Source organism: Crassostrea angulata, chromosome 6, assembly GCF_025612915.1.
Source record: "Crassostrea angulata isolate pt1a10 chromosome 6, ASM2561291v2, whole genome shotgun sequence".
In the NCBI taxonomy this organism is placed as follows: domain Eukaryota; kingdom Metazoa; phylum Mollusca; class Bivalvia; order Ostreida; family Ostreidae; genus Magallana; species Magallana angulata.
Window position 1 is genome coordinate 51,431,339 of NC_069116.1, and position 22,230 is coordinate 51,453,568.

At 33.5% G+C, this 22,230-nt stretch overlaps 1 protein-coding gene across 2 annotated transcripts; it reads left to right on the plus strand.

Annotated features, from left to right (window-relative positions):
- Positions 1-1,560: 1,560 nt before the first annotated feature.
- On the plus strand, positions 1,561-20,443 carry LOC128186883 (kinesin-like protein KIF15). Of its 2 annotated transcripts, none has more exons than XM_052856836.1 (31): positions 1,561-1,631; positions 2,038-2,059; positions 2,293-2,470; positions 2,647-2,723; positions 2,878-2,915; positions 3,277-3,377; positions 3,827-3,997; positions 4,480-4,581; positions 4,748-4,858; positions 5,310-5,435; positions 5,628-5,686; positions 5,991-6,054; positions 6,226-6,355; positions 7,202-7,302; positions 7,560-7,724; positions 8,132-8,333; positions 9,852-9,973; positions 10,183-10,362; positions 10,729-10,926; positions 11,726-11,833; positions 11,929-12,034; positions 12,360-12,490; positions 12,622-12,699; positions 13,805-13,921; positions 14,955-15,131; positions 15,664-15,858; positions 16,226-16,312; positions 18,234-18,314; positions 18,943-18,986; positions 19,454-19,511; positions 19,791-20,443. In XM_052856836.1, exons 1-31 carry the CDS (start codon positions 1,622-1,624, stop codon positions 20,139-20,141), a joined length of 3,690 nt encoding a protein of 1,229 aa, XP_052712796.1. In that variant the 5' UTR covers positions 1,561-1,621; the 3' UTR covers positions 20,142-20,443. The 2 variants fall into 2 exon arrangements, with proteins under 2 accessions (XP_052712796.1, XP_052712797.1); XM_052856837.1 differs by having other exon boundaries at positions 6,226-6,346.
- Positions 20,444-22,230: the final 1,787 nt, after the last annotated feature.

Genomic DNA, 22,230 nt, shown 5'->3' on the forward strand with positions numbered 1-22,230 from the left:
TTTCACGAATAAGTAATTTAAGCAAAATAAGGCCAGACTTAGACTTTTGCGAATTGAAACCGCGCGCAACTTTTAATTGCTAAAATTATAGTCCCTATTTTAATCTCGCATAGGGCGAGGGTACATAATTTGAGTTAACGTACAGTTAAGGTGTGTGCTGTTTTAATGCACAAATAAAATCAATAGTTATGTGTAAGATTATCGGTGATTATAACACACACACTTATAAAAATAAAACGTGTTTATCAGAGAAATGTCCCGCGCCATATACTGCGGCGAGCATTTTAATGCGACACGCACATAAAAAAAAAAAACGTGTTTATCAGATAGAACCATTATAACAGGAGCTTGGACTTTGGGTAGTTGTGTCAAATAGCAATGTGACGTCTGCCTGTCTATTTCATTGCTGCCCACTCAGTGAAAACTCATTGAAATCAACACGATTTGTCTGGCTTTTGAGCTAAGACTACGCAATCGGTGCATATTTCACTTGAATCCGGCGTCATTTTTAACATGTTTTGACGCAAGAAATAATAGCTACGTCCGAAGGCCTTGTTAAAATGGTTCTAAATGTCCCGCGCTATCTTCCGGCGAGCATTTTAATGTGTGATAACGCAAAATTTTTGCGTTTATCTACAGGAAAACCCCGGAAATATTTCGCGTCTATTTGCAATCGCTACATTCACGGAAGTTATACGCGTTAATCTTCGCACCAATTTAAAGGGACTTAGACACGAATTTAGATCAATTTTTTCTCTTATTTTGTGTATAAAATGGGTTACTTGCTCATTTTGAATGATTAACCAAAATTTGAATGTTAGAAGTCAAGTTTTAAGAAAGATAGTCATTGTTATATGTAAACAAAACGCGAGTCATATTTGTTTACAAATCATGTAAAGTATGGAATTACCAACTACCAATTACCAAAATGACTAGTGGCAAACCAGATAAACTGATTCAAAGTGTTCATAGAGATAATACGATAAACAGAAAAAAGCAATATTTGATAGAGACTTATACCAATATAACACATATGTAAATCATAAAAAAGCTCGAGCTTTGTTTACAAAACAAAGATTTTCAAGCATTAAAGTACCATAAAATTACCATATTAACCATTCTAAACATTAAAATTGGAAAAATAAAACTTTAGATTTTGAGCTCAAATCGTGTCCAAGTCCCTTAAATGGAAATTCGTGTATATATATTATTCATTCAAAGGACAAAAAACCTTAACAAAGGACACTTATGACTTAGTGTTGCTTAAGAGTGATATTAGCCCGGGAGAGCTATAGAAGGTTTTCCAGAACGTCTCTACATTTTTTAAAAAAGAAAAATGTTGTTGGTTGATTATATTTGCAGTTGGAGTATATAATATTTTTTTAATCTGATAAATCAATTTTGTTACTGTGTACATTAATAATATTGGCGATATGCATTATTTTTGCGTTGATGTTTAAAAGCAAAGTTTTCTTTTAACGCAATTTACAAAGATCTTTATAGTTATTTTAATACACTCATTTTTGAGTCGAATTATAAACGTACGACTTGTTTGATTATTGAAAAACAAACCCCGCCATTTTCAATATTCGAAATTTTCCTGAAGTTGAATAAACGGAATATGACAGCTGGTAAATAATTTCGTTATTCATGTTTTGTGCAAAAGTTAGAGATTTAGATGTTTCAAAAGTTATTTACTTAGAATTAGCATAAAATCATCTTTTGACACTTCTACATGTGCGACAATTTTTTATACTTCGGTGTAAGGATGTAACTAATCATGTGGTGATGTGAATCTGCAGACAGCTTCAGTGTGTAGAACTATCTGTAAACATAGTAAATAAAGCTTAATACTTGTTCAATCAGTTATATTTTTTTTATGATAAATCATAAGTTTTAACTTTCTTTTCAACGTTTGGTTATATGTCTTTTGTATGTGTGTGTGAATGATGCACATACTAGTATTGTTGTATGTATTTATGGTTTTTGATTAACATGATTAATGCCATGTTTACTCATAAAATGTTTGCTTTTCAGACAACAATTCAACAGATGCAAGGTATGGTTTTGTTTTATCATGTATCCGAATCAATATACTGATGACTATCAAAGTTTTTGTAATTGATAACCTAATTAATAGAATGGGATATAAGAATTAACAACATTGTTAATTGTGATACATTGATGCATGATATTATTCAATTTTATACAACATATAAAATTATTACATTGTTGCATGTTATGCATTACATCAATATTGAAATTCCTCAAACCCTGACTTATACTTTTCAGTGACGGTGACGCAATTAAAGTTTTTGTCAGAATTCGTCCGCCAGACTCCTATGACAATGACCGTGGATGTCAGCCATGTGTGTCGGTGAATGATAATAAGACAGCTGTCATAGTTCAGAGTAAGCCTGACCCCAAAACATTCACATTTGACCATGTCGCTGATCATGAAGACACTCAGGTAAGGAATAGTTTTAACAAAAGTGTTAGGAATATGCTGTCAAAGTGAAATAAGTTTTTTTTTAAATATGTGTTTTATAATTGGAAAAAAACCTTTTGAATATTTGAAAAAAAATTAAATTAAAATCTCTTTACTGGATGATAAACATGTATTATAAATTAAATTTCATGTTTCAGGAGTCAGTTTTTACTATCATGGGGAAGAAAATCATCGAGAGCTGTGTCAAAGGATACAATGGAACGATATTTGCCTAGTGAGTGGAATAGTCAATACCATATGGTATTGCTTTATAGAAAAAATACCTTGATACGTCCTTGCTAGAACTTGAAAACCAGTTGTATGTTCAGCTCTTATTCTAGTACGTAGTATTTAGGTCTTTTTCATGATGAATTTATTCTTCTCTACAGTGGCCAGACTGGAAGTGGGAAAACATACAGTATGATAGGTAAGGAATATTGTTGATGGCTTGTTTAGACAGGATTATCTACATAACACTACTTTACATACTAGTAATAAATGTTGTACATGTTCATGAAATCATCAACAAATTTTATTTCATGTATAGGGTTCATGTATTTATCAACAACCTGTATACTAAATAAATGTGCAGCTATAAACTAAAAAGCTAAAAAAAACAACTTATAAACAAAACTTATAAAACATATTAACCTAAAAGCTAAAAACCAATAATTAGATTAATTTTGATTAATATGTACTACATGTACCTTTGTGCTATCATATCAGCATTTCAGTAACTGATCTTGTTTGTGTGTACATCAGTCTATAGTCATACATTCAAACTGTAGGGCCATCTGATGATGTAGAAAATTTCCAGCATGATTTAAGAGGAGTCACTCCAAGAAGCTTTGAGTATCTGTTTAACTTAATCAGTGAGCAGCAGGAAAAGGTAGGGGGCTGTAGAATTGTATTATGTACGTGAATATCAAAACTCAATTGTTTTATCAAGCTGGTTACATGTAATGAGACATACATGTACATGTAACTCATAAAGGAATGTAACAACCCATAGTAGCAAGTGATGTATATGATAAAGAATCCAGGCATCATTGAAAAACTTGTATTTGTAAGGGTTGCATAGAATGTGAGTTAGAGTTGCTGTTGTCAAATTAAGATTTTGCATACATGTGTGTAGCAGACAGTTGATATTGTAAATGAACATTCATTTGAATTTGAGAAAATTTGATGAGATTTGCGAGAATCTCATTGCTGCAAAGTTAATTTAGCACATATCAGCCCTTGATTGTCTTAATTGATAAAAATTTTCTTCACTGTAATTTGTAAAACATTTTGAAAACATTGCATTATTACATTATTTCCCTCTTTCATGTATTCCAGGGTTCAGAGTTCCTCCTGAAGTGTTCCTTCCTGGAGATTTACAATGAGCAGATCTATGACCTGATGGAACCCTCCACGATGACCCTCCACCTGAGGGAGAACATGAAGAAGGGGGTCTTTGTGGACAGACTCACTGAAATCTCTGTCACCTCAGCGCTGGGGGCTTATGAGGTCAGCCAACCCTAACCAACTTTCCTCATTTCTCTTTATTATCAGCTTCAAATCTGAGGCTTTACTCAGATACTGTATGACAGGCAACATGCATGTTAGGCAAAGAAATATCTTTAGTTTATCAGCCTGAGATACTTTAAAATTTTTATTGCATGATAAGCAAATGGAATAACTCAATATTCATATTTTAATTAAAATTTAAAAGGTATATCACTTTTTACTCTGACAATATAATTTCCGGGTAACAGATGTTGCTGCAACATTAGGCCTAAAAAACGAAGCATTATTTTTTTGTCTTATTTTATCTCATAAATTTATATAGGAAACGGGAGTTGTCCCTGCTCTGTCTCTGTAGAAGGGGATCACGCTTAACAAACATTGTAGTAGGAATCACACGAACATGCATTGTATTTTAATTCAAATAATGAGTAAGTTGTAATCAGATGTGTATTTACAGATTATGTATATTTTTTTTTGAGCAGGTTTTGACATCTGGTTGGATCAACAGAAGAGTAGCGTCGACTTCAATGAATCGAGAAAGCTCCAGAAGTCATGCTGTATTCACCATACAGATTGAGTCTAAGGTTATTCTCATAGACTACATGTACATGTTCAATGTTTGAGTTTTAATGCACAGTCAGTGTTGATGTCATCTGGCTCTTGATTTATTTTCGAAGGTTTCAATTTCACTTTTTATTTAATTTGCAAGAGATTCTTCATTTGATATTAATGCTAGAGGATATTTTCTAGCAACCACAGGGGAAAGGGGTGAAGAATATGAAAGAATCACAGCTTAATTTAGTGGATTTGGCTGGAAGTGAAAGGCAGAAAGATACTAATGCAGTGGGACAGAGACTAAAGGTATCAGAAAGGCCTCTACATGTACTTACATGTACACATACATTTACATGTACATAAGCAAATGGCAGTTATTTTTTGATTTACAAAGTCAAACAAATGTTTCTCGGAAGAAATATTTAAAAGTACATGCAAGTGCAATATATGCGATACATTAGTATGAGCTTACACAGTGAAATGCAATACATTTATACATGTGTGTATTGAGTAGACATGATGGAATTGTGAATGACTTAGTATTAATAATATTTATCTCTGTATAGATTTGTATGTTAATATAAGAAGAAATTTTTAAAATATACTAGATACATGTTAAAAATTATGTGGTCTAATAGAAATATTGTACTTTTGTCAGAAAATTGTTAGAGATTTTTTATATTGATCTTTTATTTCATTTCTGTACCTTTATACTTTAACGTTCATTTTACTCTTGCTGTCAAATTTGTGTTTGTAGGAGGCAGGAAGTATAAACAAAAGCTTGTCCATTCTGGGTAACGTCATAATGTCGCTGGTAGACATCGCCCATGGTAAATCTCGACACATTCCATACCGAGACTCACGACTCACCTTCCTCCTCAGGGTAGGGACCGTCTCAAAAGAGGCTTCATTTTGCCAATTTTTAGTAGGGACTGTCTCAAAGGGGCCTTCATTTTATCAGTTTTATAATTCACATTGTATATGGCTTTTTTATCAAGGTGATAGTTTAATTCATTAATTAAGTATATATTATGTCTTGATTATTTTTTGACTTTCTTTTTCATTGCTATTACAGGATTCTCTTGGGGGTAATGCTAAAACACATATCATTGCATGTATCCATCCTGGCTCCAAGTAAGTGCTGTTTTGAATATGAACGTAAATTCAGTTGTACATTGTTTAGTTATTGTAATGAAATTTACGATTAGTTCATAATTACATTGTTTATCATGTTTGTCTAACTTTTGGGGATTGATACATCATATCATTACCCAAGTATTTAAATTAAACATCTTAACCAAATCTGTGAAGTTTTAAAGAGATATGTATTAAAGTGATGATAATATTTGTATAATGTGCTTTAAATTGATTATTCTAACATGCTTTTGGATTTAATATTGATTGATTAAGATTTCATAACATATGATTTGTTTTGTAGATCCTTTGGAGAAACACTATCAACTCTACATTTTGCTCGCCGAGCAAAATTGATAAAAAATAAGGTAAACGTATACACAATTAAATAATTGATTTCTAAAAATTCAATGATTTTTTTTTGTATAATCATTTTTGTTTGAATTACCAGTATTGTATGTTTAACAAAATACCTTTCCTTGGATCAAAATACATATATGTTCCTCTAATCAAACAGGAGTTTTTCCATTCTTTTTCAGGCTGTTGTGAATGAAGACACACAAGGAAATGTCCTGTCCCTACAACAAGAAATAAAACGACTGAAGGACCAGCTGTCGGCCTTCATGAGTGGAAACCTCACAGCCCAGCCAGGTCTCACAGGTATCACAGGTAATTAACACTGCACTAAAAATATACTTAATTGTTGGATGCTTCATGTACAAGTACTGTGGAATCATTAGAATTGGTGGTGGCTCAATTTCCGTGGTATTCGTGGGTAGCCCTCCCCCACGAATTTACATCCACAATGAAACAAATTTAGAAAGAGTTTTCTTTGAAACTGAAACTGAAAACCGGTGCATCCACGAAATTACATCCCCAAGAATAAGCCAAAAACCCACAATCCACGAAAATTGGCTTTCACGAATTTAAATGACTCCACAGTATAAATAAGATTAGAAAGCAGTGCGATTGAAAATGATGGAAAGTTTGTTGCTTTTCCAACTTTTTTGCAAGTAGATTTAACATACTTGTAGTAAGTATTTTTCCACGTGAACTTATGAGATGTTGCTCTGACAGTACCTTTTCATACGATCACATATATCTACATATATGTATTCAAACAGGTTAGGGTTGTCATTAATTTTGCTTTTGGTTAACATGTACATCTTGTAGGCCGTGGATTGTTGAAAACTTTTTTTATTGTTTTTCTGCATAGATTGTATAAATCTTAAACCCAATTGTACTTAAACAATTTGATGTAATCACTTCATCCAGTTTGCTTGGGTTATTTTTTTGCATTTATTTTCTTTTGTATGATGTCCGTGACAAGAGATGTTATCCTCTTAACAGTACATTGTTGAGAATACCACGATAATTTTTAAAAAACAAAGCATTCCAATCTTGAAGTTTATTAAGTGAATATAGGGGTAATTCTTGAGATTGGTGCAGACTACCAACTGATTTGATTTCTCTACCAATCACATCCCTGGTAATTATATTGGTTTTTGTTTTCAGCAACATCCTCATCAACTAACTGCTCTGTACCAGATTCCGATTGGAAGGAGAGATTTGTGCGGTGTATGCTGTTTAAGGAGAGGGCCGATCAGAAAAATCAAGTCAGTAGATGTTCACCCAATAGTTATTGCTTGTAAAGAGAGCTATTTTGCATGACGTGTAATATGCCAGCAAAAAGTAGGCCAAACGCTGTAGTTTTCCCCAATTTAAAATTTTCCAAGAGGCATAGTGACTGCCCAATTCAATAGATTACAGCTGTTCCATGTACTGTCCATACACCAGTACAAAGTACATCAATATACCGAACAATTTGTTCCATTTGTTTCATTTAGAGTAGAACAAATAACTATATTTTCAGATTTTACAAGAGAAAATAGAGCAACTTCAGGACATTTGCAACAAGAAAGACAAGTGTTTGCAGAGCAACAAGATGATCGTCAAGTTCAGGGACAACAACATTGGCCGCCTGGAGAAGATCGTCAAGGAGAAACAGGAAGTCGAGCCAGCGTTACAGGAAACTATTGTACGGCATGGTCCCAAAGTTGCTGCACTCTTTGGGTTTCATTTATTACTTCTCTTTCTCATAAAGATTTGAATTAAAATATGCACATGTACATGTTTGTAAAAGGATTAAAATGTTTTGCATCACAGATGCACTTTGAAATATAAAAGTCAAAAGTGAGAAAAAATCATTATTTTTATTGTATATCATTTTAATGCAACACCACAATTTTAAAGAGTTAAAACGTTATTTTAGTTTAAAGAATGCTAATATCATACCATAAGGATGAATATCTTTAAACCTATGTAAAATTTGAAAAAACTTACTTGAATTACATGGGTGTACCGGGGTAATTGTTGAAAGGGGGGTATCTCTATAGAATTTCTCATCAGTGAATCAAAATTTGATTTATGAGACTCTTAACACAGGCAGACTTAAGATCAGAAATAGAGACACTAAAATACCAGATGGACCACAATCCCCAGTTAACAAAGTATGCAGCAGATATCCAACACTTGAAGAATGAACTCAAATTGGTGCGATCCCAGGGTGTGGAATCACTACAGGTGGACAACAGGAAGATGGATGAGCTGGAGAGGATGTACAGGGAACTCCTAGAGGAACAAAAAGGTCAGTTATAATGTCAGGGACACTCCTAGAGGAACAGAAGGTTATAGAAATGTCAGGGACACTCCTAGAGGAACAGAAAGGTCAGGGAACTCCTAGAGAAACAGAGAGGTCAGTGTAATGTCAGGGACACTCCTAGAGGAACAAAAAGGTCAGTGTATTGTCAGGGACACTCCTAGAGGAACAAAAAGGTCAGTGTATTGTCAGGGACACTCCTAGAGGAACAGAAAGGTCGGTAATGTTAGGGACACTCCTAGAGGAACTGAAAGGTCAGTGCAATGTCAGGGACAATCCTAGAGGAACAAAAAGGTCAGTGTAATGTCAGGGACACTCCTAGAGGAACAAAAAGGTCAGTGTAATGTCAGGGACACTCCTAGAGGAACAGAAAGGTCATAGTAATGTCAGGTACACTCCTAGAGGAACAGAAAGGTCGGTGTAATGTCAGGGACAATCCTAGAGGAACAGAAAGGTCAGGATAATGTCAGGGACACTCCTAGAGGAATAGAATGTCTGTGTAATGTCAGGGACACTCCTAGAGAAACAGAGAGGTCAGTGTAATGTCTTGGAACTCCCAGAGAAACAAAGAGGTCAGGGTAATGTCAGGGACATTCCTAGAGGAATAGAATGTCAGTGTAATGCCAGGGACACTCCTAGAGAAACAGAGAGGTCAGTGTAATGTCAAGGAACAAGGTCAGTGTAATGTCAAGGATTAAGGTCAGTGTAATGTCAGGGAGCTCCTAGAGAAACAGAAAGGTTAGTGTAATGTCAAGGAACAAGGTCAGTGTAATTTCAGGGACACTCCTAGAGGAACAGAAGGTCAAAGTTATGTCGGGGATACTCCTAGAGGAACAGAAAGGTCAGTGTAATGTCAGGGACACTCCTAGAGGAACAGAAAGGTCAGTGTATTGTCAGGGACACTCCTAGAGGAACAGAAAGGTCAGTGTAATGTCAGGGACACTCCTAGAGGAACAGAAAGGTCAGTGTAATACCAGGTATCAGGGAACTCTATAGGTAATTTATAATTACTCTCTTAAAGGAGCAAGGCCAGGGTAATATCAGGGACACTTTTAGGGGAGCAAAAAATCAGTGTAATGTCAGGGACACTCCTAGATTAGTAGAAATGTCAGTGTAATGTCAAGAATCGTATAGAGGAGCATAATGGTCAGTGTAATGTCTAATAGGGAACCCTTAGGGAAGCAAAAAGGATAGTCTAAAGTCAAGGATTTCCTAAAGGAACAGAAAGTCAGTGTAATGCAGGTAACTTCTAGAGGAGCAAAAGGTTCATTGAATTCTTTAATGATGTCAGTAAACATCTTAAACATCTATATGAATAGAAAATTCAGGAATTTCCTAGAGGAACAGAAAGGACTTAATATCTTAGGTCTTGAATTTTCTGTTAGAGAGCTAAAGAGGAACTGAAAAGTATGAATAATGTTAGGAAACTCTTATAGTAATACCCTTGCCAATGATATGTAATTTTTACTTAGTCTCACCATGTTTGAATATAAGTGTGTATTACAGGAGAAGAAAAGCCCATCTCCCAGACCCCAAAGCTCACTCCATCAGCAGCTGATAATATGTCCAAAGCTACTATTGAAAAATACAAGTCACAGGTGGAGAAACTCACAGAGGAAAATGAGGAGGTACAATAATTGCACTTCTTAATTCATAGTTCATAACTTTAAAACAATAAAGGAGAATTCTGATTTCATATGTTGAAAAATATTCAGATTCTTGATGACCACTGACAAAATATAAATTTTGAAGTTGTAATGCATAATGATATAAATTAATATCAAAGGCATCTTAAATTCCTGAAAAAGCTTAATGAATTTTTATACTCTCTTTGAAGATGAAAGAAAAAATGAAACAAGCTCAGGATGAATGGGAAAAGAGAGAAATGGAGCAGCAGTCCGAGTTAGCGTCCGTCCGGAAGGCTCATGCTGATCTCAAATTTGTACTCGAGTCTTATCAGATTCGGACTCAAGTGGAGCATGATGTTATGAAAGAGAGACATTTACAGGTCGTAAAGGTAAGTTCTCAGTAGTTTTGATGTCAGTAAACATTAAAGTGTTAAGAAATATATAGATACAAGTATATAGGGATTAATTTTTATTATTCATTACTGATGCAATGTATTACAATTCTGTTGTGACTGAACGATAAACGAAGTTTGTAGTTCAGAACTCAAGATTAAGATCTTTATTTAATTTTTCTTATCTATTGGTCTTTATTAAGAAATATTGGTACCTGTCTTTTATTCATTTACAACTTTATGATATACATGTAGACTTTGCATTGTAAGTTTTAACTATGATAGGAACTACCAAAAGTTATAGCCTAGCCCATTTAGCTAAGCAGTTTAATGCATGGTCTGGCTTTATTGAATCTTCGCTAGACAATTACAACACCTAAGAAAGTGGTGAAGAAGTTAAGGAACAGAGAGATCTGTGCCCCCTGTTCCACCAACAGCACCCCCTCACTGAATGACACCATTCCATTTGAGGAGAATGAGGGCATCTTTGAGCAGTGTGAACCAGAGACCATGACCGAGGAGCATCACGCTACACTGATCGAGGAGATCAAACAGCTGCAGGTCAGAGCTTCATCATTATAGACCTAAAATATATCAAAAAGAGTAGTGTTGTTTTTTTTCTACTTTCTAGACACATTTTGAATATTTTGACTGCAGTATAATGGTAGAGTATTTTTTTCAATTTTTACATTAGGATGCTTAGTGTTGTATTTCTGTGTGCACATTCCTGTTGTCATTCCAATAATATCCAGTTACATACAATAATGGAAAATTGGTTTCTGGGAGCAGAGGTAGCGCCCATATAATGCGGTGTTTTCTGTAATTAATGAAACATCTGCGTACTTGAAATACATGTAGGAATGAGTTCAAAATACCTATATTTACATTCTAATGTGTTTTTCCATTAAATGCCGTGATGTTTAAATGCCTCTAAATGCAACAAGTAGTCAAAGGTCAAATTGACGAGTTTTATTATGACGTCACAAATGTTGAACGCTGTAAACTGCAACGTCACAAGCGAAAATCAAAGTTCACGCTCGTGGCTGTTACTGTGGCTCTTCCATTAATATTAACTTACCCATAGGATAAGATAGGAATTTTAAGGTATGAATCACATTTGCAGACAAGGCAAGAAGTTAAAAAAATGTAAATATAAGCATTAAATCATGATTTTTTGAAGTATACACTCTCATAACTGCAGCGGTGTGTGCATACAAATTTTCATAACGCGCTAACGCGCGTTACTCAATTTGTATGCACACACCGCTGCAGTTATGAGAGTGTATACTTCAAAAAATCACGATTCAATGCTATATTATGTTATGACATGTCATCTCTTTTTATTTATACACATGTACAGGAACAGAATGGAGCTCTGAACCAGCGAGTGATGGACATGGAGACAGAGACGTTACAACTCCAGCAGCACATCTCTAAAGTCGACCACCAGAACGCCAAGCTCACCGAGGTCTCAGAATTAAACCTGTTCATGTTGTTGTCAAATATGATTTGAATTACACATTTTAGGAGATGTAACATCCAATCAATGCAAATGTTTTGTAGATTCTTGAAAGAGAGAGGGCTTTGCTAAGTGAAACTACAGAAAAATTGAATAAACTCTCTAAAAGTCTAAATCAAGAAATGGATGAGGAGAAAATTAAATCACAAGGTAAAATTAATCCCATCTGCTGTGAAATACCCGTAATTAGAATTTATGGTCGCATAGATGTTGTGACTCCTTCCTACCAACAAATTTACATTCTAAACAAATTATGAAACCACTACATTTACATGTATCATACAATTATACCACTATGAACTTTTGACAAACCATTGAAATTGTCTTAATGAAATGAGTGATACCACAGTGTATATATTAAGCGTGCATTTACTTTCAGGGGAATGCACATATTCACAAAATATTGTTGTCTGATTCTTTCTTTCTGTTTATGGTTTTTATTGTGCCAGTAAATTTGAAAATTGTCTGTTCTTAGCTTTTGAAAGTGAAAACAGGGATCTAAAATTGATCCTTAAACAAACTGAAAAAGAACTGGAGGATTACAAAACGAAATACAAGTCTCAGGAAACTATTGTTCAAAGCCAAGTTGGAGAGTTTGAGGACAAGGTATTTATTATTTTTTTATACAAAACAAATAAAAACAATATACATGTATCATACAAGTAAATGAATTGATCCAATGTATATCAGTTTATGTTGTCATGTTGATTCAACATGATTCTTTTTTGTTACAACAGCTTGGTGCTTTAGGACTGGAATTTGAAAAAATACAGAGAATAAATGAAGAGATCATTGAAGACAAACAAAACCTGCAGGTGACCCCCTCTATTGATACCAGTAGTGCAATAGAAACACTCCTATAAAGATATATAATGGAATCATCAAATTAATATGTGATCTTGATACAGCTTGGTTTTTGTATAAAGATTTCCTTATAATCAAATGCTCATTATCAGTCTGGGCGGACTCCGAAAACGGAGTAAACGGAAGTGATTTCTGAAAAGTAAAAATACTCCGAAAAAGGAGTTCGGCGCATGCGCAGTTAATCAAAATATCACATTTTTAAGTGAAAACAGGGCATTCAGGAAAATTGATCATGCAAAGCGGATTATTCATATGCAGGTCTGAAAATACGTTTAAATGCTTTTTAAGACATGTTTCAACAGAATGTATTTGGCAAAAATATACGTTCGTTGGGCAAATCAAATTTTATTTGCTGTCAAAGTTGGTCAATTCTGTTTCCGATGATGATATCAATAAAAGTGAATAAATTAATGTTTTTCCATGATTTCACTATTATTAAAAATTATTTATGTGCTAGGGTGTGAAATGAACTATTACTGTGAGTTATATATCCAGTTTGAAGTCAATACACCGTTCTTTTGATCACGCGATGACTCGCCAAGTCGGCACTTCTTAAAACCTTGTATACATCGTAATTAGTCGTATTTTTAAAAAAAACCATCACCTTTATTAAAGGCGTAAATACTTACATGAGTGCAACATTTAAATTTCCATCTCCTTACTTCCAAGTTTTAATTTGAAGTCTGATTTTCTTATCCTATAAGTCCTGGTCGACCACGTGTGAGTTTAAATTTTTGTATATATTTTCCCTGTTGTTTACCAAAACATTTCCACATTTCTTTTGAGGTATAATTTTAAAATTAACCATTTCTGAGTCTTTTCCATTTTTTTCACACTCCTGAAGGATTTAAATCTATTTTTCAATCACGTTTTTTACGGGAAAGGGACACAACTTTCCATTATTTACATTAGCTACAAAACGGAAGTTGAGAAAATCGCAATGCATGACGGTGCCAAATACTCCGTTTTCGGAGTTTAAGCCTAGACTGATTATACAACTTCACTATAAAATAGAATATACTTTTTGTAATTTACTAGATATTCATATGATTTCAGGAAACTTTGGCCACAGTTCAGGAGACGCTGGATTACAGGGAATGTCAGGTCCAGGAGCTGGAGGAAGCCATTGCTGACCTCCAGAAACAGAAGCAAGACCTCCAGATCCAGATACAGGTACAGAAAGTGAAGTAGATAATCCAGATACAGGTACAGCTTGTCAAAAGATATGGTACAGCTTGTCTAGTAGATTATCTAGATATGGTACAGTTTGTCTAGTAGATTATCCAGATACAGGTACAGCTTGTCAAGTACATGTAGATTATCCAGATACAGGTACAGCTTGTTAATAAGATTATCCAGATACTGATTTTAGCTTGTAAAGTAGATTATCCAAATGCTGATACAGCTTGTCTAGTAGATTATCTAGATACAGGTACAGCTTGTCTAGTAGATTATCCAGATCCAAACACAAGTTTAGATTGTCAAGTACATGTAGATTATCCAGATACATGTATAGCTTGTCTAGTAGATTATCCAGATCCAAACACAAGTTTAGATTGTTAAGTACATGTAGATTATCCAGATACATGTACAGATTGTAGAGTAGATTGTCTAGCTGATGTAAGAACTTGTGAAGTAGCTTCTCTAGATACAGTTTAAACAAACACTTGATGCTTCGCTACATCAAGACATTTACTTTTTAAGACACTTCATCACACGATGGCGATTTAAATGTTTTGTTAGATTGTTTGCATCAATCTATCTGGTTGTACATCATAGCTCATTGGTTAAAGTATCAGGCTTGTGAACCGTGGATCCAAGTTTGATTCAGCCTTGGGCTTACTAAACTAAATTTATAAATATCATGATTTTTATCAAAAATTGCATATTTTCTACCTGTTTGACTTCTCATGCATCATGCTATCTATCATAACCAAGTATTTTTCTGATGATTTGAGAGACCTTTTCAAGGTGTATTGAGCCACCTTAATGATATAAATATTTTTCAGTTCACACTGTCTTATCAGCTTCCTTACAATCTTTTTGCAAAATCTTGATTAAATAGTGATTCAACCAAAACTGCACATTTTGAATGATAAAAAATCTTCACTGTCTACTGCTTCAGATACATGTATGTAACAAATGAGAATGTTAATGGAGAAATTTTTAAGATACCATAGTTTACATTTTTGTTCTTTACCTATAGGAAAACCTGAACCAATCGGATATGAATTTGAAAGACAAAAACAAACTGTATAATGAGCTAGAATCGACTAAACACGAGCTGGTCACAGTAAAAGTCATGCTGGAACAGAAAGACGAAACCCTTAAAACGTCCACCAGTGAAATTCAACATCTAGAAAGGATTGCTGCTGAAAACCAGGTATCTGTTATTTCTTGATTTTCTGTTTGTTTATGTTCGTTAATCTTGTTTAGCTTTATATAGATAACTACCGGTAGTTTTTCATTGATATTCATGTGCATCAATTTTCATGAATTTGATGAAAATCACAGTTCCAAGGATGCATAATTTATGGCAAGTTATCCTATCAATACAAAATATTTTAGAAATTGCCTTTTAATGAATATTAAATTTCATGGATCAGTTCAAAAACAAAATCGTTGAAAACTAGTATTCAAAGAATATTGATAAAACCACAAATATCTACAACAACAAAACCCAAAAGGAAATTGTGACGTAAATCATAATCACTATTGAAAGAAAAGTACATATATTTAGTGGAATGAAAGTTTGTATTGTATTATCTATCCTTTTGTCTCACTATGTTGCAATGAATTCTTTTCATTATGCTACATGTCTATACTGCTGTAGAATATGTTTCAAAGAGATGGTAGAATCTAGATAAAAACACAAGAAGAATCTTTGTTTCATGCTGAATCTTTACTATCATTAGGAGTTTTTATCAACACTGATGAAAAAGATTGAAGACAAAAACATGGAAGTGGGGAATATGAAGGATACCCTGGACAGTCAGGTCCGGAAAGGAGAGGAGCTCCAGGCTTTCCTGAGTGAGAAGGAGGATAGGATCTGTGTCCTTGAATCCCGGAACAATGAGCTGGTGCTGGAGGGCGAGAGCAAGGCGGAAAAGGTCAGGGCCAGCATAACATGTGCCTGTACATGTATTTTTGACATTTTTCACAATGATATATTTTTTGGCTTTTATTGTGATCATTTCAATATGGTGAAAAATAAAACCATATTTTTTCACATTTCCATGCATGTTCAACTTTATATTACTGTGGAAGATATGTAACACTAAATTTTTTTTAACTGAAGGTTTTTAGAGTTTCACATTATTTGTAGAGTTATACGTGTAGTTGAAGATGTGTAGATTTATAACTGTTTGTGGATGGATTCTTTGAAGTCTTAAATCAATTCATACACATGTACACACATTCAGTATATTTATATATTAAATGTATATAAATATCAGTATACAATTTTTTTATTCTAAGATTTCATCATTGCAAGAAGAGTTGGACCAAGCTCAAGAGAATCTTCACAACTTTGTGTCGGAACATGAGAAGATTGAAAAGGAATTGGTAAGGCCAAAAAAAATTAATGATTTGTTTCTCAGGCACCGCCGCATCAGTAAAATTATCGCCGCATCAAACTTTTTTATCATTATTTTCCCGGATTTTTCATGTCTTACCATTATCGGTTTTCTCTATTATGGAATCAATGTAAAGAAACGCTGAGAATAAATGCCTGTCTCTGTCAGTGAAAACGTTATTTTATCTGACACATCTACCCAGTGACAAACCTAGGGGTCTAGTTGGGCTAAATACAAATTTATGTAAATATAAGTACTCGCTTTGTGATCGGTAACTTCGCCAGAATTTCCTCAGAAAGTGAGGTTGAACTTGCCCTGTATTCTGATTTCACGATCGTGAAAGTTAAACCCAAATTAACCCTAAATGCAATAAAATGATAATTATCTAATTCAAAAGACATTTTCATAGCCTAAGTTAACCCCTATTGTGATTAATAACAAGCGACTGTCTTATCTTTAGAGGTTATAAATACGGTTGATGCAACCACTTACTCTGCACAGAAAATTACAACCGATCTTTATAACTTTAGGTGCTGATATTATAATTAGTTGGAAACTTGTAATTAGTTAATAACTTTGCCAAGTTAATGCTAAAATAATCATAAAACCGTTTGTCTACAGTTATCTTTAAAGTTAACAGATCCAACTATATGACGGTTATAATTGGGTCAAAGGGTTGGACTAATACATGTACCTCCAAAATGCACTGATTACAGAAACACATAGACTGGTTTTATTTGTCATTTAGCCAACACAATTACGAAACATTTCATCTACAAAATGTATTAATACATCTAATAAATTAAATTTAAAAAATTGGATAATATTTTAATTTTTTTAGGAGTTATTTTTATATTTAATTGACTTGCTTCTAATGCAGTTCAAATTAAGGTTGAATCTGTGTATATATATATTAGCATTAGCATTATGCCATTGTCAAAGAATGGAAGTCCACCTGATTTCTCAAACTTCTCCCTATCTTTCTGTGAGGGAAAATTTCAGAAGTGAAGTCTCCCTAAACTAAATTTGCCCTATGTTGGTCCCTGTTAACACTACCACTGAAATTTTTCTGTTATCTTCAGAAATTGAAGCCTCTGTGATATTGCCTAGTAGCAGGAATAAAGGACAATTCTAATGTTTGAAAATTTTTTGATGACTTATTTACTTTTCCTTGATTTCTGTCCTCAAGGCAATGAAGATTAATAAGAATGCTTTATTTGATAAATTTTTATATGGCAAATTCGGCAAGTGAAATGCCATAAGAGGTCCCCTATTTCAGTTCAGACTTGTGTTATTACTGTGGAGGGGAAAGATGGGCTGCAAAATGAAGCAGGGGCACAAACCATTTGTCATCGTTTGTTCATCTGCAAAAACTTAACCTTTGAACAGGAAACAGAGACAGTTTAAACTAAAAAGAACAAATTAAAAGAAATATTTAAACTTAGCCAATGTACCCGCTTGATAAATAAATCATAAAATATGGGTTACCGTCACTGTGAACTTTGTCCTTTAAAAAAAAAAAAAAAAAACCTGCCTGCCTCATCAATATTTCAAAATTTTGGCCCGAGAAACTAATGATTAATTTTTTTTGGCCTAATCAGATTTTACAATTCATATTTCTTGTTTATGAGATTACTGTAAGTTTGAACTTAGCATACCTGTATGTAGTATATGTATTGTATGTCGGTAAATGTTTAACAATGTTAGGACAACAATTACTCATGTTGAAACATGTAAAGGTATTTGCCGGTAAGTCAAAAGTATTTTATGGTAGGTGCAATTTGTGGTTTGATTACCAGTAACTGGTACTAATCATTTTGCAATGATAGGCATCTGCAGGTTTGAATCTCTAGCAATTTTCATGAATGTATTCCATAGATAACTGACTTTTATGTGTTGTATAAAAACAGGTTGCAGTGAAAAAATTATTGGAGATCAAGGATGAAGAGTTGGTGGCTCTTCGTAAGGAGAACTCAGGCCTTTTCCTTCAGGTAAATTGAAATTGGACTTTTCCATGCCATCTCTTCCATTTAATATTTATTCTTTAAGTACATGTATGTATTAATATTTACATTTTTCAGTGTCTTTGTGTTAACACTACCAATTGATTTTGTAATGTACAGTTCAATAAATTCAAATGATGTATTATTGTGGCGCAAGTGGGGTTTGCATAATAAAAAGAAATGAAAATCACATAAATATATCAATATTCTAATTTTTGATTGTACTGAAAATTATATACATATAAGTAATAGGAATCATTTTTTGAATATTATGAGGTGATACTTTTGGTCGGGCGTGATCAAATCTTTCATAAAACGCTATGGGCTTTATTGGATTTGACCACACCCTGACAAAAACTATGACCTCATAATACTCGAAGAATGATTCCTTTTTTAATATTCCTTAATTATACTGATACTTTAGATGTCTTTAAGTTTATTTTGAGCAGCAACAATTTAATGCTTATAATTGACTGTCCGTAGACATCATGTGACTGCAGTGTACTCTGGGGTATCTCAAAATTACTGTATCATTGGAAGCTCAGCTTTAAAATCCAATATATTTGTCTTTTGTTGGTGATACATGTATTTTGATTGTTTGTTTATAATTTTACAGTTGGATTCCAGTAAAATGGAAGATTTTAAAGAACAGATCAATCTGTATCCTTTTCATCCCTTTATGGTCTTGACCAGCAAGTCTTTTATTCCATATAATGACCAAAACTCAAATGCAAGTAAAAAGAAAATAAAGCATATACCGGTATTTTGTTTCATGCTCCTAGCTGTCTCTTATTCAAAACAAAAAGTCTGTTCTTCTTTCTGTCCACTTAAACTTATTGTTTGCATTGACTGTTGGTTCTTAGTAGATAAAATCTGGAAACCAAGCTGGTTTTTAACCATTTATGCTCTTTTAAATGTTCTTGAATAAAAGACATTGTTTGTCCATTTGAATGTGTTAAAAAAATAAATACATTTATATCTTGTAGGAATCACAATGTATACTATTTATACTGCAAAACAACTCAATTGTGATCAATATTCTTTGTTCACATTGCATATTGCCCACATCCATGTGAAATATCTTGTTCTTTTATCAAATATTTTTTGAATTTCCTTAACAAATGTAGCTTAAAAAATTCGGAATTGTCTCTCCAGAGAGTGTCAGAAGAAATAGACAAACTAATGGTAAGTATCAAAGATTTTACTGATAGTTTTTTAACAGATTGAAATCTTCATATCAAAATACCATCTACCGGTACATATATTTGTATTTTAAAAGAAAAAAAAGTCAATTTGCTGTTCATTTGCTAATAAAGTGTGATTCTTAAATTTATAGCCTATTAATTTTTGCTTTGTGTACTGGTATATCATATTGTCACATTAGATTTGTGACGTTACCATGTTACAAGACATGAATATGTGTTGTAAAATTGAATGTAACTTTATTTGTATTTTTTGTAACAGCATGATAGTCCAATGTCTCACAGGAAGGCATACAGAGAAAAGAGACAACTAGATGAAGACAGGGAAAACCGATCTCCATGCAAAAAGTTCTTGTCTCCAGTCCTCCGATTAGCTGACAGTGAACGGAAAAATATGCGACTCTCTTCCTCAGATTCTCTAAACAGTCTAGAAAACCAAGTCCTCTCCCTGAAAAAATCTGCACTGTCTGAGATCAGTAGTAATAGAACTGTTAGGCCATCAGAAGATTTCACTGACGATAGTCAAATGGACTTGGACCAAGCATTTGTCAAAGCGGACAGTATGCAGGCATATGTCTCAAAACCCAAGCAAGAAAATATGAATGATGTGTGATGTATATCTGGTAACTCGACTGAAAGGGTGAAAGGGAAATTGTGAAACTATCTTTATACTCAATTAGTTTGAAATTGTTTAAATGTATTTTAGTGATGGAAATTCTTCCATTTAAAAACTGATTTTACAGAATTTTACTCAAAAGACTTCTTATTAAACAGAAACGTTGTTATGGTAAAGAGCCAGACCAAGTGAAAGTAGGTTAGACATTGTCTGTAATGGCTGGGGGTGATATAGAAGTACATATATATTTAATCAAAATACATATATTATACATGTATGAATAAATATGTAAAACCATAGACTTTATTTTGTTTGATACTGTTGGAGTAAAAGAACATAAAACTTTGTTACTTATTAGCTGTAAGGTGCAGTTGTTCAGTTCATTACTAATTTTGTTACAAATACTCTGACTTTAACTCCAATTGTATGTACATAGTGTAAGATTCAGATGCTTTTCTTATCTCAGCTGACTCTGTCAATAAATATTTTTAGCATAAATGATGTCTATTAAAATGAAAAGCATCATTAGAAGATGTGGCTACTGCTTCACATCAAGATGTAACAAAACAAAGCCAACCCAAATCCAGTCATTCTGTGGTGCTGACACTGACAGCAAAAATTAAAGTCTTGGGGCCATTTTAACAAAATTTTGGACTCTTGGCAGTACTTCAATTTGATGTAGGTGGGTCTACTCATGGTTAACTCTTCAGTCATTGGCTAATAGATAAAAAAATATTAAATGCAATGACAAGTCCGCCTTTATCCAGGGATGTTTATTTCAGTTGAAACAGCATCTATTTCACACAATAGAGCAAAACTTAAGAAAATTCTGATTTTTACTGTCTATGAATATTGATTAGCTTCTCTTAGTAAATCAGACAGAAAGTACTCAATATTTGACAGCTTGTTTTAATGAGCAAACAAGATAGTTACATCCTGCCAAAAGTCCAAGCTCTTGTTAAAATGGTTCTTTTGTCAATTCTACAAAGCTACAACCATTTTCTAAAAAAAAAAATCCTACTTCCATTGTAATATCTCAAACTTGTACTAAAACTGGAATAGGCCAATAGTGTGCAAACTGAAATAATGTTTTTGGACAAGGAAGGCTTTGGATTTTTTGCTAAACAATTGTCCCTGACAAAGGCTATTGGTACTTTGCGGAACGGAACGGAACCAGTTAAGAGGCCCCAAAAGGGGAAACAAGATTTATTTTAAACGTCATTATTTCAATTTAACTTATCGTAAATGGAAGATTGTTTTACAAATTTTGCTGTTTTAATGAATTGTGTATTACATAAAATATGCTACTCATTGCTCTATAAGTCAATACACGCTTCTTTCCCGAGAAAACCTAAAGTCACTAGTTGTTTTATGATGTTTGATTGACACTGTAAATATAAAGTTGAGGTTTAAACCAGACTCAATTAATCTGTGTGTGTAACGTCGATGAAAATTACTTAAGTAATCTTTCTCCTGAATATATTTCTTCTGATTCCGTTCCGTTCCGCAAAATACCATTACCCGTGTGGATATTGGTATTTAACGGAACGGAACGGAACCGTTTAAAAAATTTTAAATAAAGGAAAACATCATAACAACTACTAGCTGTTTATTTATTTCTATGTTCTTTTGAGATAAATGAAGCAAATCATTTCATCAATTCAAACATCTTGCATATGTGCATATCACTCCTGTGTTGTGTACAGCTATAACTTTTATTTCATCTATGATACTACATTACTTACACGGATGATATTACTAGTTTGTTCACCAAGCTAGCAATAACGCAATGTGCATCCCATATTACGTAGAATTCTAAAATATAACGAGCACATTCGCAAGGAAAAAGTTTAATATTCATCACTTACCTTCCGTCTGAACAATTTTCTTCTGGTTCCGTTCCGTTCCGCAAAATACCATTACCCGTGTGGATATTGGTATTTAACGGAACGGAACGGAATCTTTCAAACTTTTTAAATAATGGAAAATATCATAACAACTACTCACCGTTCCTTTAATTTTTTATCAGATTCTTTAAAGATGAATGAGTCTATCAATCAAATCAATTCAGTCATCTTATGTATTT

Coding starts and splice junctions, on each gene's coding strand:
- LOC128186883 (XM_052856836.1), top strand. Junction 15,132..15,663: donor GGATTGCTGCTGAAAACCAG/GTATCTGTTATT, acceptor TACTATCATTAG/GAGTTTTTATCAACACTGAT. Junction 18,987..19,453: donor TTTAAAGAACAGATCAATCT/GTATCCTTTTCA, acceptor TAACAAATGTAG/CTTAAAAAATTCGGAATTGT.